This window comes from Anabrus simplex, chromosome 1 (genome assembly GCF_040414725.1).
Source record: "Anabrus simplex isolate iqAnaSimp1 chromosome 1, ASM4041472v1, whole genome shotgun sequence".
NCBI lineage: Eukaryota > Metazoa > Arthropoda > Insecta > Orthoptera > Tettigoniidae > Anabrus > Anabrus simplex.
Window position 1 is genome coordinate 1,109,968,339 of NC_090265.1, and position 23,233 is coordinate 1,109,991,571.

The following is a 23,233-nucleotide window of genomic DNA, read 5'->3' on the forward strand; positions in this document are numbered from 1 at the left end:
AGTGTGACAAGGCAAGCCTTCACTTCCGTGTAAGTGAGCACACATGTAACTTCATGCAAGTGAAGTTTGCCAAACTGCTGCCTTGCAAAGAGTAGAAAACCTCAAAGGCTAGGGGAGAAACCCCGAGAGAAAGTCTAGCAGGCCAAAGGCTAGAGGGCCCTTCCACAAGACTTTGGAACTAGTGCTGGTACCCCATATGTCCGAGAAACAATTATTAAAAGAAAAAAAAAAACCGGAATGATTTAGCTGTTGTCGGCAAAGAAAGAGGAAATGGCTATGAATATGGCAACATGGAATGTGCCAGGGTTAGCCTGGTAAGGAGTGCGAATTAGTGTTTGAGATGCTTAGAACACGGCTGAATTTACTGAATGACTGAGACGATGGAAAAGAAAAGGAAATGGATGCGAACAGCTAATGAAACCATATAGCGGTGAAAGGTTTCTATTCATTCAGGTATTAAAAAGAACCAGAGAGCTGAAGGAGGTGTGGCCATAATCATCCCTGAAGGATACAGACATCAAGTCTTAGTGGAGGACCCCAACGAAAATTTGGGTGATCTGAAATTTGAGCAGCAAACCCTATGATAACAGCCTGCGGGCCTAACGGAGACGATGTTGCAGCAGACAAGAATAGGTTCTACGATGAGTTGCTAAGGGTAGTGGACGACGCCGGGGGTAGCATAGTTAAATTTGGCGATTTCGGTGGTCGATATGGATACTGAGGAAATGTAAGGCCTTCAGAGGATATATGGACAGTTACACCAGAATGATGATGAAAAAATAATCCTGTACGTAAGCGTAGAAAATGATCTTGTGCTCACAAATACTTTTTCGCATAAAGAAACACATCAACGCAAAACGGAAGTACCTAACCTAAACAAAATAATCCATGAACGACTACTAAAGCACTATGCAAAATGGATAATGGTACAAAAAATTAGGACGAAGCCACTCACAAAGGCTATCAGGAAGCTGTCAAAGAGCGGATGGGCTCAGCGCAACTACCCCCAGAAAAGGAAGAGCAGCTGGAAGAGAGGATTATCCTAGAGGCAGCGACTGAGGCTTGTGGTAAGATTAACGGGAATGGAAAACAGAGAAGGATGTCTTGGTAGACGGATGCTGTGAAGGGACATGTTAAGACGGGTTATGGAGGAAGAACTTACTCACCAGGTACACAAGAGGCCATGAAGTCTATGGGCGCCAGGAGAGTCAGACGAACATGGTGAGAGATGAAAAACAACTGTCTTGGGAGATGTTTGGAGATGTTAGAGGGCTGAACAGCAGTGAACGGAGAAACAGTGCTCTATCAAATTGAAAAAGGCAAACTACTACGAAACGAGGGTGGCATTATGGAACGCTGGAATGAATATTTCAAAGAGCTGCTTGGAGAGAGCACGGAAAGCGTAAACGAGGATAATCATGTAAAAGGAGAACAACAGCAACGGGAGAAAACTTGGATGGAGAATAAGGACACAACTTCGAGGAACTCAAGCAAGCAAGCAAGCAAGCAAGCAAGCAGGCAAGCAAACACTACGCAAAATGAAACCGGGAAAAGCTGTAGGCCACGATTAGATAGCACTTGAAATGCTCAAGTTTATGAGTAAAAGCGACGAAGTACTCTCCAATGACCAGTCCGGTATACTATTATCAACCAATTGACCATTTTCTCCACAATTTTATTGTTTTACTGTTACCACTTCTACTTTTTCGCTCCGACGTGAAATTGTTACATCAATTCATGACCACAGACTGCTCAATTTGATGAATCCGATTGCCAACATATTGGGAGACTTTAGTCCAAAGAGTTAAAGTGCAAAAACAGAAGAATATATTTCTGAACTGGTCGAAACATATATTTATGCATTTTTATTGATTACGTATTTAATTTTGTATTTATTCTCTAAATAGATGCAACTCGAGATCAGGATGAATTCTGGAGCTCCTGGCTCTTAACATGTCGCTAAATCTATTCACACTGGTCTGTCTAATTTATGCACTCTTAAAGGTCACCGACTACGCTAGGATTCGATTCCACAACCATAAACGTAGAAGGTAAGTTCCTCAACCAAACAGAGACGAACTGTGAGTTGATCAATATGTTCCCAATATCAGGGCATGGTATTTAGTCGATTGGTTGACTGATTGACGGATTAAGAATGTGATGGACCGATACAACTCAAGCTTTATTTTATTGGAAACAAGAAACGGAAGAGCGAGGAAGCACCTTTTGTTGGGTCGTGAACATGACAACCTTCCTTACAGACACAAATTTCTATGCACGGCTGAAAATATTATACTATTTTAAATGTAAGATTTTTGCCTAGTGTATGTGATTAGCCCCAACTGTGTGACGTGCTTCGCAACCGAAGTGCTCAACCTATGGTCATAATTCTGAAAGAAGCGTTCTGACGGTTCTTAGAGGGAGATCCGTTTACTGCATGCTTGGGTGGGAATAAGGGAGTAGGGGGTATGGTTGCCATGGAAACGTGGGTGGGTCCACTGTGGTTGCCATGGTGGCCGACTCGTGTTGCTTGGAGTTGCCAAACCTCTCACTTCTGAGCAGACTGAACGAACGAACAAGTGGGCCGGAAGCGAGGGGAAGGAGAAAAGCATCCAGGAATGTGGCAATACCGTGCAATGGCATATGCAATGCTCCTCCCTCCAGCCCTATCTGTCAGAATACTTCTTTCAATATTACGGGCCTAGTCTGACATTGCTTTCTGTCACATTTCTTTCATTCTTCCTTCGTGAGTTCCCCTAGTTAACTCTTGTACTCTTTCGACCTATGTAATAGGTTTAGGAGAAATGTGAAGTCTTTCCTCCTTCTTAACTGAGACCCTCACTGTTCGAGAGGCTGGGACTCTTTTTTCCTTTCTCCTTGCGTTAGTATAAGGAGTGATTGGCAATACAGTCGCTTCTTCCTCTTCTTCTTCTGTTGCTTTCCTACACCTATGGGTCGTGGGTGCGAAATTCGTTGCACATGTGGATTTGGCCCTGTTTCACGGCCAGATGTCCTGCCTGACGCCAACTGTTTGTAGAAAGATGTAATCACTACCGTGTGTTTCTGTGCTGGTTTGAGGTGTGGTGTGTGGTCTGAATATGAAGAGGAGAGTGTTTTAACAAACATAAATAGACAGAAGAATTAATCAGACGAGATTAAAAACCCTGATCAGCTGAGATCGAACCCGGAAACCTCTCAACCGAAGACCTTAACGCTGACCATTCAAACACGGAGTCCGACTAACAATACAATAGCTTGTTTCTTACAATATCAAGTACCACCATTAGTTAAGTAAGATGCATTATACTCTTCAGGGGTAATTTTTAATACTGCGCTGCCGAATTTTAGAATGTTCTATAAAGGAAACTACAATAGTTAAAACGGAGTGTAACCTTTCGATTCATTAAATTGTTAGGAGCCAGGCTAAGTAACAGAGTCAGTGCATCGCTGACCATCTGAATTCAAGTTAATGGGCTTGATCCTGGCTCAGTGCGGTGGTAATTAAAGTGCTCAAATACGCCAGCCTCGTATCAGTAGATCTACTGGCATGTAAAAGAACTCCTGTGTTATAAAATTCCGAAACCTTGGTGTCTTCGAAAACCATAAAAATAGTTAGTGGTACGTAAAACAAATAAGGGCATATTATTAAAAAATTGAAATATAACAACATTCCTGAGTTTGGTTTCAATGGATCGAGTGCATTATAATCGAATGTGCTTTTTAGTGCCAAATGTGAACGAAAGTACTCATACTCTCTGAAATAAAATTTAACGCACTATTTAGCTCTCTTATAATATTATCGATGTCCGACTCGTTGGCTGAATGGTCAGCATACTGGCCTTCGGGTCAGAGGGTCCCGGGTTCGATTCCCGGTCGGGTCGGGGTTTTAACCTTCATTGGTTAATTCCAGTGGCTCGGGGGCTGGGTGTTTGTGCTGTCCCCAACATCACTGCAACTCAAACAGCACGCATAACACTATCCTGCACCCCAATAATGCTCAGTTACCTACACATGGCAGATGCCGCCCACCCTCATCGGAGGGTCTGCCTTACACGGGCTGCACCCGGCTGGAAATAGCAACACTAAATTATTATAATATTATCGATTAAATTTAGATAGCTAAGCTGTTAGACTGATTATATCTTCTTTCTTTCTTTCTTTCTTTCTTTCTTTCTTCCTGTTTATCTCTTTTTTTTAAACTTCAAAATGTCTCTCTCGCTTAATTTGAATATATTCTATACTAACTGAATTTAAAACGTCGGCACTGTCACTTTCCATTTTGTAATAATCGAATCTATCTCTCTCACTCACAACAGAACCTCGGTATTACAGGTGCCACTAGATATCCCATCATACAAAGCTCACAACTGATTACCGACTGTTTTCCCAGCTATTGCTAAACGTCGTTGCATTTTACATTTTGTTGTCGTTTGAAGCTAGCTTGATTTCTGTGCCTCCTATTGAATACTCGCAAACAGAGCAGAGGATTTACTGTCTGTAGTCTATAACTTTAGAATGTGTGGCTGTGATATATCGCTTGTCCAGGAGAGTTTGGCAGCCAGCCATACCAACTTAACAATGGGGTGTCTTGGTTCGAGCTTTATCTCTCTAAGCCCGCTTCCTGCCCAGTTCAGCATTGAGTTCGTGTCTTTGTATGGATAATGTTGATAAAAATGTAGTTCACATGCCATTGTAATAGGTCGTCATTCAATATATCTCTCTATCGAATTGATCTCTATGCATTACGTGCAAACTAGTTGACTAAAGCTATAGTATACTATATACTACGGAGAAGGAAACTGCTAATTAGGCACCTCATATTAAAGTCGTTCTGCTTCTTCTGGATCTTAGAACATGCTATTATGATTTCCAGATAGCTGATTAAATAATGATAACAGATTCGTCTTATATTTAAAACGCATTGGTAAGAAACAGTAATTAAAACAAATATTGTAAAATGTAGCACTTAGGTTTTTAGTCAATTTATATAAAAAAAATATCGACTGTTGAGAAATACTTTATCTGAATTCCGTAAACAATAGTAAGTGTACGACTATGCACTCGTTACTCTGTAGATACTCGTCTTTTGCTCTTCATTATACGATGTGGCTCTGCCTCAATGATATGTGTATAGTATAGTAGTTAAGTGGCCTGATCAATCGGTCTGCGAACTATATAGCCTTCGATAAGTTATTGATGTGAGTGGTGATTCCATATATCTAACATGCATTTCCTAGAAGTTCTCTGAGGTTAATATCCGGTGATTTGGGAAGTCGGTCAGATATTTTGAAATAATATCTACATTTGTATTAGAGATGATTGATGTATGAGGTAACTTAACATTAAGTTAGAAAGGGATATCAACAGAACGAAAGGACATGTCATGACATGGAGGAATATACCCAGACCTAAACAGCTTCATAACGCCGGCGTTACAAAGGGATGAGCTGACTAGGAAAGATGAAAGTTAAGAGCCTGATATAAGAAGCAATCTTAGTACAGATCATGCAAGCCATTGGAGGCGTCCATAATATCGATACTAATTGGGATAGCTTGGTTAGTTCTATGGCCGGCCTCCTGTTCTGCAAGGTATTTATTTCTGACGTAGGCTGAGTGAAACTCAGGACCATGCGTTTCTGAATTGTTCGACTTCTTACAGGGAAACAATTCCACGTTACTTCTGGGTGAACTGAGCTAGGTAGCCTCTACCTGACTCAAATGGTTCTGATGATTACCACTCATTCTGTTTATATATTTCTTCTTAAAACTAACTAAGCGGTTAGGGCCGCGCAGCTGTGAGCTTACATGCGGGAAATAGTGTGTTCGAACCCCACGGTCGGTAGCCCTGAAGTTGGATTTCTGTGCTTTCCCGTTTTCACACCAGGCAAATTCTGGGGTTGTACCGTAATTAAAGTCACAGCCGCTTCCTTCCCACTCCTAGGTCTTTCCCCTCCCATCGTCGCCATAAGACCTATCTGTGTCGGTGCTACGTAAAGCAAATTTGTAAATATAAAAATTACAAAATGTGCCGCATGAGATATGATACTGCCGTTTTAAAATACACGAATGCCACTCGAGTAAAGATAAAATAAGGTTGGATGATATATCAATCATTCTTGATATCATTCACACATATGTGTATTGGATATCCAAGTTCCTGTCCGTTGAACATGCCCAGAGTTGATGTCTGCCTGCTTGTACTGCCTACACCATGCACTGTGGATGCAGAACCTTGAGTTGGTAGCACACAACATGAATACAATCTCCCACGGAGAGGAGTAACAACAACAACAACAACAACAACAACAACAACAACAACAACAACAACAACAACAACAACAACAACAACAACAACAACAACGGGGCCCATTCTTCTTCTTCTTCTTCTTCTTCTTCTTTTTCTCTATCGCTTTTCTCACACCTGTGCGGTCGCGGGTGCGAGCTGCGTTGCAAATGTGGATTTGGCTCTGTTTTACGGCCGGATGCCCTTCCTGACGCCAACCCTATATGGAGGGATGTAATCACTATTGCGTGTTTCTGTGGTGGTTGGTAGTGTAGTGTGTAGTGTGAATATGAAGAGGAGAGTGTTGGGACGGACACAAACACCCAGTCCCCGAGCAAGAAGAAGTAATCAGAAGCGATTAAAATCCACGACCCGGCCGGGGATCGGACCCGACACCTTCTGAACCGAAGGCAAGTACGCTGACCATTCAGCCAACGAGTCGGACAATAACGGGACCCATTATGCCTTGATACCTTCCACTCATCTGAAATAACCATTGGCATGATCGTTGCATCGGCGACTCACTTAATTTTCGAATCCCAGTCAGAAGACAATGCTGGAATGAAATGAAATCGCGTATGGCTTTTAGTGCCGAGAGTGTCCGAAGACATGTTCGGCTCGCCAGGTGCAGGTCATTTGATTCGACTCCCGTAGGCGACCTGCGCGTCATGATGAGGATGAAATGATGATGAGGACAACACATACACTCAGCCCCCGTGCCAGCGAAATTAACCAATGATGGTTAAAATTCCCGACCCTACCGGGAATCGAACCCGGGACCCCTGTGACCAAAGGCCAGCACGCTAACCATTTAGCCATGGAGCCGGACGCTGGAATGAATATTGGCTGTCTTACGTGCAAGGATAAGCCACACCGAGCTCGATAGCTGCAGTCGCTTAAATGCGGCCAGTATCCAGTAATCGGGAGATAGTGGGTTCGAGCCCCACTGTCGACAGCCCTGAAGATGTTTTTCCGTGGATTCCCATTTTCACACCAGGCAAATACTGGGGCTGTACCTTAATTAAGGCCACGACCGCTTCCTTCCCACTCCTAGTCCTTTCCTGTCCCATCGTCGTCATGAGACCTATCTGTGTCGGTGCGACGTAAAGCCAATTGCAAATAAAAAGGATATGCCACGTGATCATACTAGTGTAGATATTCTCTCTCGTTAGCCCCACATACATTCAGTAGTTCTATTGCTCTTTGCAGGTCTTCTTAAACCGCTGTGCCCTGCAGTTCTTCAAATTAAAACAGTTCTCATAATTTATTGCTTAAGACTGCTATACTCCTGGAGTTTATGCCGATTAAGATATTCCGACAAATACAATGGACAGATTCCACCATAGCAGGCACGATCTTGAAAATCACACTACCGGGCGAGTTGGCCGTGCGCGTAGAGGTGCGCGGCTGTGAGCTTGCATCCGGGAGATAGTAGGTTCAAATCCCACTATCGGCAGCCCTGAAAATGGTTTTCCATGGTTTCCCATTTTCACACCAGGCAAATGCTGGGGCTGTACCTTAATTAAGGCCACGGCCGCTTCCTCCCACTCCTAGCCCTTTCCTGTTTCATCGTCGCCGTAAGACCTATCTGTGTCGATACGACGTAAAACAACTAGAAAAAAAATCACGCTTTGTGTTCAGTCTGAGCATCGTTCTGTAAAGAACTTCACAAGCATGGGAACATCTGGTATACCGTTTCTACTGGATAAGATATTCGATAAACGGGTAACTCTTATGATTGATAGGGTCTTGTGAAATTGTGTGATGATGAAGTTTGTTGAGATGTATGTTAAGAAAGGGGAAAAATGAAAGCTTCACTGTCACTTAACAAATAACACAAAAATAGTGATTATAAGTTTACCTTCCGCACCCCAGTACTTGCTACATTCAGCGGCGCGCGGAGCGACTGGTGTTTGTTTACACGCTCGGGAAGGATGTTGTCAAGCGGTGCTCAGTGCTGCCAACCTCTGTACTTAAGAACTAATGAGGAGTGGTGCTTCGATAGCTGCTGGTGGTGATTATTTTTACACGATTCGGCTGGACTGGTTCTTGCCGAGCGGACGGTTAGAAGCCGCAAAGCTGCCCTAGGCCTCTAGTTTCGAGTGGAAACACGATTAGTCTGGTGTTTTTTGTTTGTGCTTTTATTCAGCCGGACTTGGTAACACAATGTATTTATCTGCATTGATGGCAATGACGTCACACTCTATTCGCGTTCACGTTCACGTTGTTCACGTTGACCAATGAGAATGCAAGTAGCTACTTTAGCCACGGCCGATGGCGGGTGCTGCTCTTTATTAGGTTATAAAAGTAAATGTAATTCTGGGGGCGGGTTGGTAGGTTCCTAGACATCGCAATGAACACATCTCTTCTCTAAAATGAATTCCAAGTAAGATTTGCATTATTTTAGCTTCTTTATAATGTTATAAACTTTACATAGAACAACTGATTTTGCTTTTTTGCTGGCTGTCATCATTTTCGATAACGCTGAGTTATAGGAGGTCTAGGACTGATTAAGTAATGGCTTAAAGGCAAAACCTTAAAATTTTCCTGGTATAAATTTGAGAAACCACGGAAAACTCTCTTCAGGACTCCTGGTGGTAGGTTTAGAACTTACTATATTATTAATGGAAACTCGCTGCTACGGCATCACCCGTACCACGTAAAAATCTCGCTCAGCCAGAGCTCTTGGAGCTGAATATAAAGAGACATTGCCTCATTCTGAATTCACTGGTGTTAAGATGAACATGTAGTTTAATTTCCTAATCCGGTACGAACCGTGAAGCGATCAAGCAAGTATAAAGCATCTGATGAACGTGGGGAGAAGTAGGAAAGACGTTCGCTTGCGTAACGACAGGGAACAAGAGAACAGCTTATTAGTTCTGATATTTCAAGAGGACTCTGTCTTCAAAATATAGCGTAGGCCTATATTTATATTGGTTCATAATTGGAGCGAAGCGATGTAGGAACCTTCTGTTCCATTGGCCAATTTTAATGACCAATTAAAACGGCGAGGAAATAAATTCAAATATTTCCTCAAGCGCACTCCTCGCAACGTCCACAGGGTTCTGAACAGCTTACTATGTAAAGAATATTACTGTAGAATAACTGAATTTATTTGCGAAGCATGTACTGTATTTTCATTCATCTATGTCACTGTGTATTAACCCTACGAGCTCTTGGCTTCTGAGCGTGGGTTGGCAAACATGGGTCCCCTAGCTGAGCTTGGCATTTTCCCACTTACTTGTGCTAGTCTCCTCACTTTCATTTATCTATCCGACCTTACTTCGTCAATTCGCGTTCTCGTCTAAAGCCGATGGTATTAGTTTTATGAGGCCTATGGTGTCCTCATTTGCACGCCCTTCGTGGGCCTTCCCATTGTTTACCGATACTCTCATTCCTTGAAGTTTCGGATCTCTTCCATTTTTCAACCATTTCTTTCACCTGTTAATCGGAGCTGAATCGACGGCCTCTTAGAGCATTTTTAAGTGGACCAAACAGATGGTAATCCGACGGGGCGAGATCGGGAACGTACGCAGGTTGCTCCAACACCTTGGAACGCATCAACTGAAGAGTTTGAGCGGTGTGGGCGGCGGGATGTATACGCGCATTGTCATGCAACAAAAGAACTCCTTTCGACAATCGACTTCTGCGTTTGTTGTGAATTTCAGCTTTATCAGCATATCACTGTAACGTTCACTGTTTACTGTTCCCCCCTTTTGCTGGTAATGTTCCATGACTGGACCTTTAGAGTCCTAAAACACTGTGATCATCACTTTTCCTGCAGAAGGTTGATTCTAGAAAAGTTTTTGACTGGGAATCCGAGATGCTTCTATTCCATGCTCTGACGTTCGCTCTCTGGCTCAAAGTGGTGAACCCATGTTTCACCTCCAGTGATGATCCGTTTCAGAAACGTTTCGCCTTCGTTAGCATGACGGTCCAGTAGGTGCTGACTGATTCGCACACGATTACGCTTCTGCTCTTCATTGAGTTGTTTTGGAAGCCATCTCGAACAAACTTTGTGAAAGTTAAGCTTGTTATGAATGATTTCATATGCAGAACCATGGCTAATGTGCATATGCTTTGCACATCATCAACAGTCACTCGTCTGTTATTCAGGATCATATCACACACTTGTTCAGTATTGGCATCAGTTATGGCTGCAGATGGACGCCCTGATCTTTCCTCATCCTTAACGCTCGTGTGACCCCTTTTGAACTGTTCAATCCACTGGTAAACACTTCGCTCTGGTAAAACATTGTCATCGTATTGTGATGAAAGACTTTTATGAATTTCCGCTCCTAGTACACCCTAAGGCCATAAAAAACGGATTACGGAACACTGTTGTTCCTTGGTGCAAACAGAGAGTGGCGCTGCCATCTTTACGTAGCAGCAGCGTAAGCTGTACTGATCTGACAACACTGAAACCTACCACAGACATAGAAAACGGTGCCATCTAGCGGCTAGTGAGCACACAATGCCATAGAAACAACCTAAAGGCAATCAGAGCAAAATTGCAGGTACTTACTGACTTGCTTACGTAGGTGTATGACGACTCCATCGCCCAGAGTCAAGAAGGCACTGCATTCATCCAGTCGAATGACTCCCGGAATAAGGAGTGCCTCTTCACCATGACAACGACCTCCTTGGACGGTTGATGAGCAGGCGCAAGTTCTGGGCAATCTCTTATCCTTAAGACTAGAAATAATTCCTAAAGTCAGGGAACCTAAGGTCAACGTCATGAAGATTTAGAAAGCTACCGGAAATCACTACATTAAAGACCTTCAGGATATCCTTAGTACAGCATCCGTGCTGAGTTTTACTACTGATGGTAGGTCTGCTGATCATGGGAATCTTATACAAGGATCCGATACGAAATAAAAGAAAACAGCAACACCTGCGAAATCCTCGATAAGGCGAACAACAAGCCTTTTTGCTGGCACAGGTAATGTTAAAACTCTACTTAGACTGGTTGAATAAATGGGGTAAAAAGCTCAATGTCGAAGAGTAAATTAGATGCCTGAGGGATTTGTGAAACGCGAAGGTCAAGTAATGGAGATTTCAATTTTGAAGACTTTAGGGCACCGACGACATGCTCCAGTTACCTGTTCTAGTCTGCGTGTAATGGTTAAAACGTGCCGAGTGGAAGCATAAATCGTAAACGGAGACATCTTCCAAATACAACGAGGAATGGTTATTTATTTAATGTAAATCACGGTCACTCTATGTGAGATTTGTGCTGGACAAAGCGGAGGCGGAGGATTTTCTCCGGGTACTTCAGTTTTCCCTGTCATTTTTAATTTCAGCGATACTCTCCAACATAATTTGACTTTATCTCTGTCATGTCCGACTCGTTGGCTGAATGGTCAGCGTACTGGCCTTCGGTTCAGAGGGTCCCGGGTTCGATTCCCGGCCGGGTCGGGGATTTTAACCTTCATTGGTTAATTCCAATGGCCCGGGGACTGGGTGTTTGTGCTGTCTCCACCATCCCTGCAACTCACACACCACACATAACACTATCCTCCACCACAATAACACGCAGTTACCTACACACGGCAGATGCCGCCCGCCCTCATCGGAGGGTCTGCCTTATAAGGGCTGCACTCGGCTAGAAATAGCCACACGAAATTATTATCTCTGTCATTATTCATTGCTCCAGTGGAGTGCGACAGTCTTCAGCAGCCATTCCTAACCCGGTCGAATGACTGGAAACAGGCTGAGGATTTTCAACGGTTATTCCTTTCATGACAGAGAAGCACAGTGTCTTATACTGTATGTTATAAATATATCATACGTGAGAAGTTTAATGTCTGGAGGCACTATTAAGTATATAATTTCTTACCACAAGGGCGTCACTGGAGAGATCAGGAAAGCCTTAATAGCCGAACTATCAAATGGTGTTCAGTCAGTAGCCTATTTTCTTTTGTTTATCTTTTTTATCATGTTGTTATTTATTTATTTATTTATTTATTTATTTATTTATTTATTTATTTATTTATTTATTTATTTATTTATTTATTTTATGCTTTTTTATGTGGCGAAGTTAGGGCTCACGGCCCTCTCTTACACTTAACCACAACATACAGTACATAGTCGCATGATTTGGAAAAATAACATTGTTATCATACTCTCGAAACTACCTAAAGTAATGGAGTAATATTATAACATATTATAATTGTTATTTTTTCACCTAACAATAGCTGTAAATCATAGCTGTACTCATACACACTAACATTCATACAAGCTGATCACGTATTTAAGAGGAAATCACGACAAGACCGTTTAAATGAGACTATTGAAGTGATAAGGAGAGTGTTCTATAGCCTTGCCTCAGACAGTTGGAATGAGTGGCTGTATACATATGAGTGATTAACTGGTATCATAAGGGTAGAAGTCGATCTGGTATTATGTCCATGGGTAGATGAGAGGAAATTCAAATGTGAGGATAGGTATTCAGGTGTAGATTCATTCAGAAGTCGAAAAATTAGTGTCGCAGTATGTAGATTTCTTAGTTGATCGATTTTCAGCCAGGGAAAAAATGTGTCCTAAAGTTAAAAGAAAATATAAATAGTATGCAAGAGTTCATTGCCCATTGAAGTTTCATAGCTTGTTCTATTGTTGCATCGGTTAATACGACATCACATGTTCGGCTCGCCAGGTGCAGGTCTTATGACTTGTCTCCCGTAGGTAATCTCGCGTCGTGATGAGCGAAATTAACCAGTGATGGTTAAAACTCCCGACCCTGCCGGGAATCGAACCCGGGACCCCTGTGACCCAAGGTCAGCACGCTAACCGTTTAGCCATGGAGCCGGGCTAGGGGGTAAAGGGATGTATATACCTTTCTGCAGGCAATTGTTATATGGTCATTCCAGTTTAATGCGTCATTCATGACAATATCTAGGTTTTTTACAGACTTCTGAAAAGGTGTAGCTTAACCACAGAGCATGAGAGTAGGCTGTTGTGTGATGTTTAGAGTATTTTAAAGCCTAGACTGTCCTATTATGATTGCTTGCATTTCCTTCGCGTTAATTAATAGGCAGTTCTCTTTTGCCTACGAGCTAATTGAATTTAAAGTCGAGTTCATTTGGTGGATTGCTTTGTCAATGGCGGAGACTTTAAAGTGTGAGTATATCTGAAGATCGTTTGCATAAAGGTGATAGTTGCAGTGATTCAGATGAGAAGAAAAGTCATTAATATAGATTAAGAATAAAAGAGGTCCAAGAATAGACCCTTGGGGATGCATAGTAACACGAGATATATTTCTATGAGTATATTCGATATTTTTCATTTTCTGGAGCAAATATTCAATAAAAAATTCTACTACTTTGAATCACCCTGCTTACTTACTTACTTACTTAGCCTAGTTACCTACGTTATTCAAGACGTCGATATTTGAATCTGAATGTGCTTTCTTGAGGAATGGAAATCGTACGGGTGTTTTTATAATTCTATAAATCTTACAAAGTAAAAATGAAAATAAACCCCCAGTGATTGTTACGAGAGAGAAAGAGCATAGTTATGAACGTGTAATATACTCCCCTCAAGGCTTGTAGTATCTGATAAATAGAGATGAGAATTATAGGCATTAAAACAGCTAAAATAGGCAGGCATGTAGGCTATTAAATTAGCCAAAATAGACACTAACGTGTAAAACAGGCATGAAAAAGTACTTATAATTTAATAACACACTCAATGACTATAAAAGGAATTTACAACAAACAACTTTTCAACGTTTTCCGGTAACAATCTTGTTCTCCTGTCGGACAAAATGTTTTGTACTGAGAGAAAGATCTCTCAACATCACAGGAAGTGATTAGAAAAAACTTCAATGAAGACACTTCGTCTGGTTTTAGTTCAACTGCTTCATCTACCTCACCTCGGAGCTCCCTGGCTACTTTTACCGTCGCTTTCCATAACTGATTCTGCTGCAGGATTCTTATGGAACTTTTTGCTGACAGTGGCTACCTTCCCAGAGGTTCGGTCAAAACTTCTCCTGACTTCTTCCACAACCCTAAACGACTCCACCAGGGGAAAGCCACTCTTCTCCAACTCGGTGATTGCTCCCGGCAGCTTGTTGAAGTTTGAAGATGCTCCAGTTTATGCAGGGGGATATTAGCTCCCGCCATTGCAGAACACAGGTCTATAGAAAATTGCTGTTGGTCGCTGTTCACAGTGGACTGGTAGAAAAGCTGCGTTGACACAGCTTTCTGTAGTCGTGTCAAATGCGTCGCAGTATTTCTATGTTGATCTATATGGTATCTTTCCACATTTGATATGAAAAATAATAAAATTGACTTAAATTACAATATTTTTATATCTTAAATTTTTACAGCTGGGCTAATTGGCAACAATGCTTAGTATAAACAAGCATTTGTTTATTAAAAAAGAAAAAAACATTTGAGGTGATATTTGTGGAAGTACAAAACTTTAAAGTAGGAACAAGAGAATTCGTAATTTACATGGAAATATGTCTTCACAAATATTCAGTTACAATCTGGCAGTTTCCTGTCGAGTTCACCGGGTGAAAAAAGTAATAAAAATGACGTGAAACGGTACCTGAGTAGCGTAGAGGAGAGATCCTTCCTATATGTTTGCCAAGGACTCATCAAGCTGCCCCTAGCAGTATTCTTACTTATATAGAAGAATTAAAACAGAGGTACTATAAATATCAGATTTGTGAACATTTTATATGTTGCTGTTCCCTGGCTTTGGTCAGCCGGGTCAGCTGTCATGAAAACTAATTTATGTCACCTGAAATAGATCCTGCATCACGTGTGCCCACAAGGCTGCCACCCTCGTTGGAAATGAGAAAACTGCGCGATTTGAAATTGTCGTGACATACGCCCATAATCTTACTTTTTGTCACAATTGAGCAAGACATTAGATGAGATGCTAGAGCTTACGCCTCCCAGTCTCTCTTTGCTTGCCCCCCCCCCCCAGAACAGCGGTTACTAACCGGACCTCACCAATACCACTTTTCTCCCAATTCTTCCCAGCCCAAACTTTGCAACATTTTTGTAACGCTACTCTTTTGTCGGAAATCACCCAGAACAAATCGAGCTGCTTTTCTTTGGATTTTTCCAGTTCTTGAATCAAGTAATCCTCGTGAGGGTCCCATACACTGGAACCATATTCTAGTTGGGGTCTTACCAGATACCTATATGCCCTCTCCTTTACATCCTTATTACAACCCCTGAACACTCTCATAACCATGTATATTTCTAGAAAATAGATCTCAGAATAATAAGATCAAATGAAATCCAGTCACAGTTATATGGGATGAAATCGACAGTCACCACATTCTAATTGCGGCTAAGTGTGATATAAAATTTGAGAAGTATACCCTTTATTTACAATCCCATTTATGAGATTACCCCAATGAAGATCTTTCCTTATATTAACACCTAGATACCTACAATGATCCCCAAAATGAACTTTCACCCCATCAACGCAGTAATTAAAACAGAGAGGACTTTTCCTGTTTGTGAAACTCACATCCTGACTTTTAACCCCGTTTATCATCATATCATTGCGTACTGTCCATCTCACAACATTATCGAGGTCATGTTGCAGTTGCTCACAATTTTTTAACCTATTTATTACTGTATACAGAATAACATCATCCGCAAAAACCTTACCTCTGGATCCACTTCTTTACTCATATCATTTACAGTATATAATAAGGAAACATAAGGGTCCAATAATAATGCCTTGAGGAATTCCCCTCTTAATTATTACAAGGTCAGACAAAGTTTCGCCTACTCTAAGTCTCTGAGATCTATTTTCTAGAAATATACCAACCCATTCAGTCACTCTTCTTTCTAGTCCAATTGCACTCATTTTTGCCAGTAATACTTAATCTTCCCATTGTATAAAAATCAAATGAAATCCAGTCACAGTTATATGGGATAAAATCGACAGTCACCACATTCTAATTGCGGCTAAGTGTGATATAAAATTTGAGAAGTATAAAAGCCTTAGACTTCAGGAATGTGATTGTGGCACAAAAGTTTGGAGATGCAGCTAAAAGAGTGGCGGAAGGAACGGGACCTCGGGATAGGATAACATAAGAAGAGACTTGGAGAAAGCTACCACAGAAGTCGTACGTAAAAGAAATGTGGAACCAACGAATCAATGGATGATAAAATAACCGTGAACTTACTGAAAAGAGGAACAAATTAAGACAAATAAACCCTGATGAACATGTTTTTAAAAACGTGATATTAATGAAATATTGCATAGGAAAGAATAGGTGTATGAAGAAAATAAGCGGAGAAGTTGAAGATGATCTATAGAAGGGAAAATGACAAAACCTGCTACGATGTAAAAATCTTCGAGCTACAAGCAAAGAAACAAAAGCAACAAAATAAAGAGTAAAGAGGATACGTTACAGTTTCAAACTGAGAAAGTATGTTGCCCATGGAAAGGATACCTTGAAAACCTGTCTGATGGCACAGTAATTACTGACACAGGTTTTTCTATAGAAGATGAAGAGCTAATTGAAGATGATGATAAGAGTTCCAGCCGTTATTAAAACCGAATTTACAGCACTCCTAAACTGAATCGAAATGAAGCAATTCATGCGGACAACATTCAAGGGCTCTTAAAATGTGATGACACCTTTGAAGGACACGTGTTCCAAGTTATTACTAACATATTTATTTAATTCCATGAAAAACATAAAAGAGAACAAGTCTCCAATTACAGTATACTTTAAACATTAAAAGTATAACAGTACCCATATTGATGAACATAATGATGACAAGGAAGAAAAAACAATCGTGTAACAATCACTACGAATCTAATTACTACTTAACTGATGGAGAAAATGTTGCTTGTTCCAGCCGAAATTTTGATTCATATTGTTGACGGCCATGCATATTGTGTGAAGTGTTGAGTTATTGTGATTGGCTGTTTTCACGTTTTCACGTAAATGAAACTCGTGTTTTCGCTTGTAGGATATTGAATGTGAACAATAAAAAAAATGCGAATGATCAAGGATGCTGTTTGCAAATTTGTACATAAATCTCTAGGTGATATAATATATTTGAAATGGGCATCTATGAACAGGTAGTCGTAGCTCACATTCAAAGGAAATTCACCATATTTTCTCGTGAATGGACAATTACGGAAACGTTTCCGGACTCTTTGTATTATTTCTGTACTTTTATTTTACACGGGTCATGTATAACAGTAGCGTATTCCAAGTCTAGAGCGTAATAATGGATTGTAGAGTACAATAATGGTTGCTATTCCATTAAATAGTTTTACATTTTGCATGACAAATCCTAGCATGTTATAATAGCTGTTCTTTCAATATGACTTTGGAATGTTAACATGAGATCGAATAATCTTCTATGATTTTTAAAGTTCTCCCCTAACATAGAGTAAATAAAATTTCCGGCACTTTGGCTCTTGAGAAAGAAATAGTTGCTTATATAGAAAATTGAATTTTAGTTTGTTCTTAATGCTCCATTCGCAGATGTCATCTATACTGCACTGTATAAGATGGAAATCCTCTGTTGTTGAAATACACCTGTATAGTTTCAGATCATCTATATAAAGTAAGCATAATTTGGGAGATCATCAATAAACAATTAAAAGCAGAATGGGTCCCAGATTTGAACCTTGCAAAATTCCGGAGAAGATAATTCTTTAGATGTGTTTCTTCTAAAAGTGACGTACTGTGCTTTGATTTTAAGTATGAACTGAAGAAATGAAGTAGTGGCTTATAAAACATATCAAATTTAATTTACTTAGAAGCTACCCATGATCACTTTGTCAAATGCATTGTTAAAATTTGCGTTTATTACGTCCGTCCGAAAGCCCTCATCCAAGATCTTAGAAATATCCTTTGAGAAACTTACCAAGTTGGCAACTGTTGACCTCCGGAACATGAAGCCGTGTTGATACTCTGACACACATCAGTTTACATTAGAAACGATATATTTTCGTAATATAAACTCGAATAATTTTGATACTGATGATCATATTGCGACAAAACAAAAGTTATTAACCAGTAGCCGGTTTCCAGATTTAAATATTGGACGTATCTTGTACTTTTTCCAAGCAGCAGGTACCATATTGGTCGTAAGTGCAAGGCCATAGGAGTGTGTTCATCTCTAATTGGTGACGTCACTGCTGTAGTCTACAGGTTAATAATTTGGACTAAGAATAAATACTCGGAAAGACAAAATTCATGGTAGTCGACAAAAATAAACAACCTGCTCAAGACAATCTAATTTTAAATAACCTGTCAGGGAATTCTTCTTATTGGTAAGTGTAATTAACTCAGAAAGTACATAGGTATCAAAAATCAAGAAAAGGACACAAAAAATTTGTTACTAAATGAAGACATCAGTTTGGAGACAAGAAAGTCGATCCTCAAGACCTTTGTTTGGAGTGTTCTGCCATAAAATTATGAAACCTGGACTCTAAAAATATTGGAAGAAGCAGGACAAGAGGTCGAGGATATGCGGTTCTAGATAACTATGACTGGAATAAGCTGGAGGGACAGAAAGTCAAATGACCTCGTTTTAAAAAATTCCAAAGGAAAAACGATGTCTACTGAAACGATCAAGAAGAGGAAACCGAAGTTAATTCGTCACATATACAACACTCTTCTTAACTGGCAAGTTTTGGGGAAGAGAACTTGGCGACGGCCAAGAAAATCCTACAGGGCATATTAATAACACTGTTGATAAATTGGGTTGTGATTCGTACATCGATATAATGAGGACAGCAGAGGAATATCAGGCATGACTTCAACGACACGACCTTGCCTTTAGTTGATAATGATGCCACTGCAATATGGGTACCATTTAAAATCAGAATATTCCAAAAAGGGAGGATTATTAATAGTCGAGCACAGTCAAGTGACGCAAAATAATGGATAATGATAATGAACTTCACAAAACAGATTTTCGGTCGAAAAAGAGCCACCTGAACCGCTCGAAATAGGTATGTTGTGCAGGAGGAGAGTGGAGACTGAGATTTTTATATAATTTCCTTTATGAATGAATATTTGATTCTAAATGGTGAGTCCATGAACCACACTTCAATCAGATATTCGGCCCCATTGAGAATAAATATGCCGAGTGAATGGCTGCTAGGTTTAAGTCACGTAGCTGTCAGCTTGCATTTAGGAGATAGTGGGTTTGAACCCCACAAGTTTTCTTTTTTGATAAGAGGAGATTTAGCTTCAGAAGTGACTCTGGACGCCAGTTAAGCTGGCGAGAGTTTGTAAAACGGCATTGCCCCCGAAATATTATTGGTGTAGGTGTTGTCGTCTAGGGAGGTATTATGCTGGATGGACGTACAGAGCTTCATTCGTCGGACTCAGTGCGAGATCCCACCTCTACCACCTCAAGGACAGTGTCCTGGAGCGTGAGACTTTGGGTAAGGGGGTAAAAATGGGGAAGATGACCACTACCTCGCCCAGCCGGCCTCACCTGCTGTGCTGAACAGGGGCCTTGTGGGAGATGGGAAGATTGGAAGGGATAGGCAAGGAAGAGGGAAGGAAGCGGCCGTGGCCATAGGTTAGGTACCATCCCGGCATTTGCCTGGAGGAGAAGTGGGAAACCACAGAAAATCACTTCCAGGATGGCTGAGGAGGGAATCGAAACCCCCTATACTCTAACTGGTGAGAGTTAATGCAATGAGATCATTCCTCCAGATGTGCTTCTATTCAGAGGTGCTGTTGGCATCGAGTGTTTATTCATGGACGATAGTGCTAGGCTATACTGCACTGCATCTGTTGGGAGGTGAATATATTCCAAGGATGGATTGGCCAGCCCGTTCTCTCAATTTAAACCTCTGAAGAAAACAAAACAAAACATGCGTACGACGTCGTGAGAAGGCGCCCAGCGGTACGTGAACACCCCTCGAAAATTTACAACAACTGAAGGCCCGGCAGAGGCTCGGCGGGTGGACGCGGTCGGAGCCAGGGTTCGGAGAAGTCGCCGTCGGCCTGGTCGGAATCGTAGTCGGATGCCGTGTCGTCCTGCAGGTTCGGTGTGCCGTCCTGCTCGCCGGTGAGTGCCCGGTCGGGAGTCAGCGCTTCCTTGTCTTCTCCGCCCAGGATGTCTCACGGCGCGGAGCGTTGCCGGAGCTCAGCCGGATACAAGGCGGGCCCAGGATAAAAGTATGGTCAATCCAAATATAATTTTTGAAATGAGAGGTAACCTCCCTGTGATTCGAATTCCACGTAAAACTGAAGTCCTATTGAAATGAACACAATTACATCAACAGTAAGAAAATTATGATGGTACTTCTTTACGATAATCATATCATTGCTCTGTTCATTGTTGAATTTAAAAGCTGCTGATGTTTTTTTTATCCCCCATCATGACGTTTGTTTGAGCTTAATCGATTGCATAGCCTGACTGCGTTGTGTGATATCGATATGAACTTCAAACAGATAATAGCGTGCTTGGCACACATGCTAACCAAGTGACCGTGAGCACGCGATTAGTATACCGTGTATATTATTTCCTGCTTTTATTGATGCTGCTTAGAGGTTGCTGACATGCCATAATGGGCAGAATTTTTCGATTATAACAGATCAGTAGGTTAAGATTAGAAAATTCAATTTCTGAAGTTCTTGTAACAGGTCTCGTAACATTGTCTGTTTCAGTTCCAGTAACTTTTCAAATTACCGACATGAACCTACTTAGTATGAAGTGGAGTGGTATCGTTTATTAAACACTAACTGGGTCCTGTTCTTGCACACCTATGCACTATGTAACAAACAATGCCTCTCGGTGTTCCAATAATAAAGGTGATTTCCTCGTAGTCGGAGGGAACAGAGATCGGTCACTCGTTGCAACATGGATGTCTATCTTGTGTCCTACTTTCCTGCCGCTTCCTGTTCTGCTTAATCTGTTTTAATCATGAATACTTCAGAGGATTTTCTCAGACAGTGGCTTACTTATCTACATTTGTCGGTCAGAGGAGTGTGAATTTTTATCTCTTCATCCCATTCATGTCATCACTGCCGTAGTGTACAGGTTAATAATTTCGTGTAGCATTTATATCAGGACGCAACCCTTGTAAGGTAGACCCTCCAATGAGGATGGATTCTGTTGTGTGTGTGGGAAGCTGCGCGTTATTGAAATAGAGTACAGTTATTGTATGTGGCCTGTGAGTTTCAGGAATGTTGAGTACAGCACAACATCGAAACCCTGAGCCAAGAAAATTAACCGTTTACAATTAAAATCTCACAACTCACCGGGAATCGAACCCGGAGCCCTGTTTTCCGAAGACAAAGACACTGAATCACTCACTAGGGGAACCGACAAGTGTAGAAACCCTATTTCCCAGAAACTTCGCTAAGCGAAAGGGGGGTAGAAATAAGCGAACACATGTTTCGGCTTTCCACCACGAAATTTGAAAAGTGGTACAAGGGCTGGAACGGGCTCCAGTCAGCCCACTCAGCTCCACTCCACTCATTCCCCTCTTCTCAGCTGACCTCCCGAGGCTGAGTGGAACCTGTTCCATCCCTCGTACAACATTTCAAAATTGGTGGGAGAGCCGAGAATTGAGCCCGGTCCTCCAGGGGTGGCAGCTAATCACACTAACCACTACGCCACAGAGGCGGATCTTATTTATACGATCTATGAAACTTTCCTGGAAATACTGGGCTGTGACATCTGGGTGTTGCCTCTGGCTTCTCACCTACGCAACCATGTTTTCAATCACGGCCATTGCACGTGGGATTTTTAAAAATGAAAGTTCACGTCCCAGTAGTTCATATTCCACGCACAACTGGAGAGCCCATGGTTGTGACCACGATTTCAGCAATCACTTAAAGCTTGCTTCCTTTTTCCGGGAAACTTCTTGTAATAATTCATCATACATGGACGTCTTGAATTACTTGCCTGACTTCAGCTAAGTTACGCAGAGTAGGGTACTCCTCATGCATATTATCATTACTTACTACATGCATAGTCTCTCTGTTTACTTTACTTCGGTTTCCTTCCCACATTACTCTAATGGTATTACATTATCTTCCTGTTCTCTCTGCTGTGTTTCATTCTCTGTTTAATAACATAACAAGAGTGTAAAGTTCCAGTTCACATCTCTCTCCGTCTCATATTATTATCTGATATTTCTTGTTTCTTCACAATATTTCGGTAAGTGTGCCCCTCGTGTGTCTTAACTGCATGAAGTGCATTGATTTTTCTTTTCTTATATTGTCTTTATTCCTACGGTAGGCGGAATAGCTTCTCGCCCAACTGACTAGGGTTCCATTCTCTACACTGGTATGACGGATTTAAATCCTGGAATGAGGTATGAAGGTTAGTTTCTTGATCTTTGATAACCTGTCTGTCTCTTAGCAATATACGCGGAATGAATTCATGATGGTTGGGTATTTTAGCAGCCCCAAACCGATGATGGGCTGTGTGGATGGTAGATTTTGTGTAATTTTAGTTATATGAAATTTCGAACAGGATTAGAAACACTGTGAAGATAAGTGAGTTCGAATTCTTATCTCAGACATCCTCCATAGTTTACTCATTTTCATTCGAGGTGCATGTAAGCTTTTTTCCTTCGTAATCCTACTCACAGTGAATTACAAGGTATTCTTAATTCTTTCTTTCTTAATCCATTTAACCTCCAGGGTTGGTTTTCCCTCGGACTCAAGGGCAGTGTCCTGGAGCGTGAGACTTTGGGTCAGGGGATACTACTGGGGAGGAGGACCAGTACTTCGCCCAGGTGGCCTCACCTGCTATGCTGAACAGGGGCCTTGTGGAAGGATGGAAATATTGGGAGCAATCGACAAGGAAGAAGGAGGGAAGCGGCCGTGGCCTTGTGTTAGGAACCATCCCGGTATTTGCCTGGAGGAGAGGTAGGAAACCACGTAAAACCACTTCGAGGATGACCGATGAGGGAATCGACCACCACTCTACTCAGCTTACCTCTCGAGACTGAGTGGACCCGGTTCCAGCCCTC

The 23,233-nt window shown here is 41.5% G+C and overlaps 1 protein-coding gene across 1 annotated transcript in view; it reads left to right on the forward strand.

The window, feature by feature from the left end:
• Positions 1 to 985: 985 nt before the first annotated feature.
• LOC136858173 (uncharacterized) overlaps positions 986 to 23,233 on the forward strand; it is a 174,597-nt gene continuing 152,349 nt past the window's right edge. The window contains exon 1 of the mRNA XM_068225397.1: positions 986 to 1,067. Coding sequence (XP_068081498.1) covers positions 986 to 1,067 — 82 coding nt within the window. The remainder of the gene's footprint in view (positions 1,068 to 23,233) is intronic.